General features: G+C 43.3%; 1 protein-coding gene across 2 annotated transcripts in view; it reads left to right on the forward strand.

Moving 5' to 3' along the window:
- Positions 1–6,806, forward strand: part of LOC143297932 (E3 ubiquitin-protein ligase RNF217-like) — a 14,311-nt gene extending 7,505 nt beyond the window's left edge. For both annotated transcript variants that reach the window (XM_076610524.1, XM_076610525.1), the window contains exons 3-4: positions 2,264–2,492; positions 4,231–6,806. In XM_076610524.1, coding sequence (XP_076466639.1) covers positions 2,264–2,492; positions 4,231–4,646 — 645 coding nt within the window. In that variant the 3' untranslated portion in view covers positions 4,647–6,806. The remainder of the gene's footprint in view (positions 1–2,263; positions 2,493–4,230) is intronic.
- The last annotated feature ends 720 nt before the right edge of the window (positions 6,807–7,526 follow it).

Consider the following 7,526-nt stretch of genomic DNA (forward strand, 5'->3'; position numbering starts at 1 on the left):
CTTCTCTTTCGCCGTTCGTATGGAGAGAGTTAAAGTACATGATTATAGGCTCCTTAACTATCTATGTGCGAGTAGGCCCCTTACTGACTCCACGTGCAAGGAGGATGGTATGTACCCTCACGTGCGAGTATGCATTCTTACTTATCCCACGTGCAGGTAGGCTTCTCATAAGCTCCTTATGTATCCGACGTACACGTAGGCTCCTTGAATTTCCGACGTACAAGTAGGCTTCTTATGTGTATAGGTGCGTATAGGCTCTTTATGTTACTTGTTACACATGTCATGTGTGGAGTGATGGCCTAGAGGTAACGCATCCGCCTAGGAGGCGAGAGGACCTGAGCGCACTTTGTTCGAATCCCGGCACTGTCGCCAGTATTTTCTTCCCCTCCACTAGACCTTCAGTGGTGGTCTGGACGCTATTCATTCAGATGAGAAGATAAACCGATGTCCCCGTGTGCAGCATGTGCTTAGCGCACGTAAAAGAACCCACGGCAACAAAAGGGTTGTCCCTGACACAATTCTGTAGAAAAATCCACTTCGATAGGAAAACAAAATTGCGGGCAAGAAAAAAATGCGAAAAGGGTGGCGCTCTCCCCTGGGAGAGCAGCCCGAATTTCAAAAAGAGAAATCTGTTGTGACAAAAAAAGAGTAATACAATACAATACAATACAATACAATACATATCCCTCGTACAAGTAGGTTCCTTAGATATCCAACGCGAAAGTATATATATATATGATTATATTTAGCTTTCTCAGGAGGAAGGTGGCAGAATGGTTAAGACGCTCAGCTGCCAATACAGAGAGTCCGTGAGGGTGTGGGTTTGAATCCCGCTCTCGCCCTTTCTCCCAAGTTTGACTGGAAAATCAAACTGAGCGTCTAGTCTTTCGGATGAGACGATAAACCGAGGTCCCGTGTGCAGAACCCATGGCAACGAGAGTGTTGTCCTCTGGCGAAATTACGTAAAATGAAATCCACTTTCATAGGTACACAAATATGTAAGCATGCACTCAAGGCCTGACTAAGCGCGTTGGGTTATGCTGCTGGTCAGGCATCTGCTCAACAGATGTGGTGTAGCGTGTATGGATTTGTCCGAACGCAGTGACGCCTCCTTGAGAAAGTGAAACTGAAACTGAAATTTAGCTTTCTCGTGTATCCGATGAACGAGTAGACTCCTTACTTATTCCACTTTCATAACAGGCTCCATACTTATCCCATGTGCAAGTAGGCCTCTTGTTTATCCGATGTAAAGTGGCCTCCTCATGTATTCCACGTACACGTAGGCTCCTCATAATTATTGTATCCAACGCACATGCAGGCTTCTTGTACATCCGACGTATAGGTATACTCCTTACAAGACCAAGTCGAGACGACTGGAGGATGAGCACGGATGCAGTGGATGACCAAGATAGCCTTTCGGTGGTCTCGACTTAGTCTTGCCACTGGAAATTGGTGGACCCGGACGAGAGAGTGAGGTCGACGTTGTGCAACTCCTCTTCACTTTAAACAAACTCATCGCACAAGTCATCAGTCATCCTTAATGACCACCACCACCACCACCACCATACTCCTTACGTATCCGACGTACACGTAGGATCCTAATATATCCGACGTAAAGTTATACTCCTTACGTATCTGACGTACACATATGTAGACTCTTTACGTGTCCAACTTATACAAGTAGATATCTTACATGTCCAACATACGCTAGGCTTCTTATGTATCAGACGTACAAAGAGGTTTCTTACTTATCCCACGTGCAGATAGGTTCCTTGCGTATTCCACGTACAAGTGGTCTCATTCATATATATTTGTATTTGTATTTCTTTTTATCACAACAGATTTCTCTCTGTGAAATTCGGGCTGCTCTCCCCAGGGAGAGCGCGTCGCTATAGTACAGCTCCCCCCCCCCCCCCCCCCCCCCCCCCCGGTTTTTGTTGTTGTCTTTTGTGTGTTTTTTTCCTATCGAAGTGGATTTTTCTACAGAATTTTTGCCAGGAACAACCCTTTTGTTGCCGTGGTTTTTTTTTTTTACGTGCGCTAAGTGCATGCTGCACACGGCACCTCGGTTTATCGTCTCATCCAAATGACTAGCGTCCAGATCACCACTCAAGGTCTAGTGGAGGGGGGGAGAAAAATTAATATCGGCGGCTGAACCGTGATTCGAACCAGCGCGCTCAGATTCTCTCGCTTCCAAGGCGGACGCCTTACCTCTAGGCCATCACTCCACTGATATATATATCCATATATAACATGGTTTCAGACCTACATACAGCGTTCGGAAGGCTGCAACTCAATGGTGTGCGCGAGGTGTGGCGTCAACTTCTGCTACCAGTGTGGCCACAATTTCCAGGGCCACAGGGCTCGAACCTCCGTTCTGCAGCGCCTCTTTCTGGGCGACCACAGCCGGAAGTGGACCCCACTGGGCTGTTCCGGCTCTCTCTGGCCCTCCTCTCCCCTCACCAGGAAAACGGTGAAAGGTCTCATTTTGGGTGAGTCGGGGAAAGGGGGTGTAGTTTTGGGTTGTTTTTTTTTTGTAGTGTGTGTGTGTGTGTGTGTGTGTGTGTGTGTGTGTGTGTGTGTGTGTGTGTATGACAGAGAGAGAGATGAGAGAGTCTGTGAGAGAGAAAGAGAGAGAGAGTCAGTGTGTATGTGTGTGTGTGTGAGAGAGAGAGAGAGAGAGAGAGAGAGAGAGAGTCAGTGTGTGTGTGTGTGTGTGTGTGTGTGTGTGTACGCATGTGTGTTTGTGTGTGAGTCAGGTGTGTGTGTGTGTGTTTGTGAGGGGAGCGGGGGAGAGTGGGGGTGCTAAGGGGTGGGATGGCAGTTGAGGGTGAGTTTCAGTTTCAGTTTCAGTAGCTCAAGGAGGCGTCACTGCGTTCGGATAAATCCATATACGCAACACCACCTCTACCAAGCAGATGCCTGACCAGCAGCGTAACCCAACGCGCTTAGTCAGGCCTTGAAAAAAAGGGGGTTGGGGGGGTGGGTGTGTGAATAAATAATAGATAAATACATTAAAAAAAAAGAACTACTACTACTAATTATAATATATATAAGGCGAAAAAACTTGATGAAGTCAACTATAAGCGTACATAAAAAAAAAGGTTGAGGGTTGAGGGTGAACAAATCGGGAAGGAGAAAGGTTGATTGCAGTAATGTATGTGCTACTGATCTTCTTCTTCTTCTTCTTCTTCTTTTGCTCACAATTTGTTTCTTTTTCTTTACCCTCTCATTAGGGCGAGGGCTGGATGTTAAAAAAAAAAAAAGAAAAGAAAAAGAAACCAAAACAAAAAAACAATAAAGAGAAGTAACTCATTTACAGGGTACTTCAAATCAATGCTTGCTTATGCTCCCGGTTCAGCTAAGCTCACAAGGTTCATCGGAACAAACTGATACTCTGGACTTGCGTCCTTATACCGATCATTTGACATGCGCACACACGCCAGCAATCAGAGACGGGTCTTTGTAAATGGAGAGATTTACTTCTTCTTCTGCGTTCGTGGGCTTCAACTCCCACGTTCACTCGTATATACGCGAGTGGGCTTTTTACGTGTATGACCGTTTTTACCCCGCCATGTAGGCAGCCATACTCCGCTTTCGGGGTGTGTGCATGCTGGGTATGTTTTTGTTTCCATAAACCACCGAATGCTGACATGGATTACAGGATCTTTAACGTGCGTATTTGATCTTATGCTTGCGTATACACACGAAGGGGGTTCAGGCACTGTCAGGTCTGCACATACGTTGACCTGGGAGATCGTAAAATTCTCCACCCTTTACCCACCAGGCGCCATCACCGTGATTCGAACCCGGGACCCTCAGATCGAAAAGTCCAACGCTTTAACCATTCGGCTATGGCGCCCGTCGAGAGATTTACTTCCCTTTATTGTTGTTAGTTATTTCTTTCCAACGCCAGCCTCATTGTATTATCATTTCCATTACATTTAAGAATTAATAATAACGAAAAAAAAAAATTTTTTTCAAAGCATTATCCTTGCTTATTTTTTTCCTTCAAAAATCAAAGAATTTAATTCAATTTATCTTCGCTTTGCTGGCCTCGTTATTCTATGATCAAGAAGAATAAAGAAGATTTTTTTTTTTTTTTAAACATGTTTCTTGCTTATTTATTTCTTTCGTAAATCAAGACTTTGACTTGGTGTTGATTAGTTGGTTGTGTGTGTGTGTGTGTGTGTGTGTTGTGTGTGTGTGTGTGTGTGTGTGTGTTTTCAGGTGCCAAAGTGTTGGGAGCCGTGCTCTTGCCGTTCCTACTGGCGGCACTAGCTCTGTTGGTGATCGCCGTCGCGCCGTTGTACCTGGCATGTGTGACTATCTACGAGAGAACTCGTGGTACTAACGCGAAGAAGGGCAAGAAAGGACTGACCATTGTCCGCTTCGGGTTCCTTTCTGTGTGTGTCATGTGCGTGTCGGCGTTGGTTTTGCTTTCCACCGTCTTGGGGCTGTTGTATTTGCTGTGGATCTGCCGGCATTGGTTGGTGGTTGTCTTCGTGTCAGGCGCGCTGTACGCACTGTTTTTAAAAGCGCGCAAAGTTTTGGCGCTGGAGACTAATCATTATTGTTCGTTTAAAATGCTGTTTCTGATCGTTGGTTTCATTGCTATGGTTTTATGGCTTCGGAACCGCGTTTAGGTGTGTGTGTGTGTGTGTGTGTGTGTGTGTGTGTGTGTGTGTGTGTGTGTGTGTCACTGTTTCAGTTTCAGTAGCTCAAGGAGGCGTCACTGCGTTCGGACAAAACCATATACGCTACACCACATCTGCCAAGCAGATGCCTGACCAGCAGCGTAACCCAACGCGCTTAGTCAGGCCTTGAGAAAAAAAAAAGGTGAATAAATAATAGATAAGCTTACATAAATAAATAAATAATAATTATAATATAGAAAAAGGTAGTAGTAGTAGTAGTAGTAGTAGTAATAATAATAATAATAATAATAATAAATAATAATAATAATGAATAAATAAATAAGACAACAATCATGATAAATAAGCAAATAAATGTAAAACATGAAGACACACATTCACACATACACCCACACATGCATAACAGATATGCACCAAACATGCAGTTTCACAGATATGAAAGCACAGTCAAATACATATAAGCGTATATGAGCTCCAACACACTCACACACACACACACACACACACACACACACACACACACATTACCCTGCACCTCCTCTACCCCCTCCTCCACACACTCATTTCTAGTCTACGTATCGCAGCTTCCACGGCACACACACACACACACACACACACACACACACACTGCGTCACTGCGTGTGTGTGGTTGTCATTGCGTGTGTGTGGTTGTTGTGGTTGTTGTTGTTATAATGACTGTGTGCATTTTCTTTATTCCTTGTTATATCCATTTTCTTTATACTCGTAGTAGTAATAACATTCTATATTGTCCCATGTACAGACGGGCGCAATAGCCGAGTGGTTAAAGCGTTGGACTGTCAATCTGAGGGTCCCGGGTTCGAATCACGGTGACGGCGCCTGGTGGGTAAAGGGTGGAGATTTTTACGATCTCCCAGGTCAACATATGTGCAGACCCGCTAGTGCCTGAACCCCCTTCGTGTGTATATGCAAGCAGAAGATCAAATACGCACGTTAAAGATCCTGTAATCCATGTCAGCGTTCGGTGGGTTATGGAAACAAGAACATACCCAGCATGCACACCCCTGAAAACGGAGTATGGCTGCCTACATGGCGGGGTAAAAACGGTCATACACGTAAAAGCCCACTCGTGTGCATACGAGTGAACGTGAACGTGGGAGTTGCAGCCCACGAACGCAGAAGAAGAAGAAGAAGGAGAAGTCCCATGTGCAGACACTCGCAGCGAAATCCGTTTTGTCCGTTGTTGTCATTAAAAAGGAAGGTGAAGGTCATCCATTTTTAATATCATAAACAGACTTCCTTGCTTAGACTGTTTTTAAAATGCTTCTTTTTGTTGCTCTGTTGCTGTTGTCGTTGTTGTTGCTTAAACTGGTTTTAAATGGTTTTTTTCTAGTACTGTTCGAATGCATTACATTCACAATTTTTAAGTACGCAATGGAGAATATTTGTGTAAAATGGTTTGTTTCTTTGAGCCTAATTATCTTTTTGAATTTGTGTTTATCATTAATTTTCAGCAAAAAAAAAAAATCTATAAAAGATGTGTGTTTGTTCATGTGTGGATAGACACGAGCATTAATGACATACCTATGCAGATCTATGCATATCTCTGTCTGTATGTATGTATGTGTGTGCATGTGCGTATGTATGTGTGTACATGTGTGTGTGTATGTATGCATGTATGTATGATTGTGTGTATGCGTGTATTAATATATGTAACTGTGTATATAATTATGTATGCATCTATGTATATATATATGTGGTTGAAATGTGTTCTTCTGTGTAAAATATAGGGAATATTTTTTTTGCACCCTGTGATATGTACATAGAAGAGTGAAAGAATAAACCAGAGAGTTTAGAAAAAATGTGACGTGAGATTATTAACACTTTGTTAAGCACTGTACTGTTCTGAGCAAATTTTAACCAAAAACATAGACGTGTGTACCGAGTGTGTGTGTTGTGTTGTGTGTGTGTGTGTGTGTGTGTGTGTGTGTGTATTTGCTTGCGTATGTATGTTTGTGTGTTAATTTTGCGTGTATGTGTGCGAGTGTTTGCATGCGCGAGCGAGAACGAAACTCCTAAACTCTTTCGATTTTCTAATGTCTCGCACTAATGACTTTTTTTCCCCCAGTATTTCCAACATAATGACGACGTTAGAAGAATGATATATTAAAAGTTTGGCTTCAACAAAGTCTTTCATGTTATGACTGTGTGTTTTATTTGAGTGTTTGTTGGATACAGGGAAAGTATGAGGATGTGTGTGTGTGTGTGTGTGTGTGTGTGTGTGTGTGTGTGTGTGTACGTGCGTATGCATGTGTGTGTGTGTATGTGTGTGAGTGTCGGGGGTATATGTGAGCGTGTGTGCGCGTGCGTGTATGCCATCGCATGGAACACAAGCAATGGAAGCTTTTTTTCTGATCAAGCAAGCATACAAAACTCAACAACAACAAAATCCGATATGATATAACGATTTTTGATGGATTCTATCAAATTGACCGGCACGATTTTTAAACGGAGAATACATCTGACCCAGCACCGCACATTGGTTCTTTCCCCGCACAGCCAAATCTGCCCCTGTGATGAAGCAAAGTCTGTTCCTACCCCCCACAGGTTTTTTTTTTTTACCCCCCCAGTCGTTCTGGTCTAGCCTCGAATGGCAAGATTCGAGTGAAACCCAGGCGGTCAATTTTGACCACCACCCCTTTTCATTGTGTGAAGAGAATTGCTAGTCTTTATTATTATTATTATTATTATTATTTTATTTATTTATTTATTTTTTGTTGTTGTCAACACGACATTTGTTAAGCACCCATACTAAATCAATCACAATACCGCCCCTCCCCCCACCCCAAAAAAACCCTACCAGTCTTTTTTTGTTTGTTAACGACATGTAAG

Source organism: Babylonia areolata, chromosome 23, assembly GCF_041734735.1.
Source record: "Babylonia areolata isolate BAREFJ2019XMU chromosome 23, ASM4173473v1, whole genome shotgun sequence".
Lineage (NCBI taxonomy): Eukaryota > Metazoa > Mollusca > Gastropoda > Neogastropoda > Buccinidae > Babylonia > Babylonia areolata.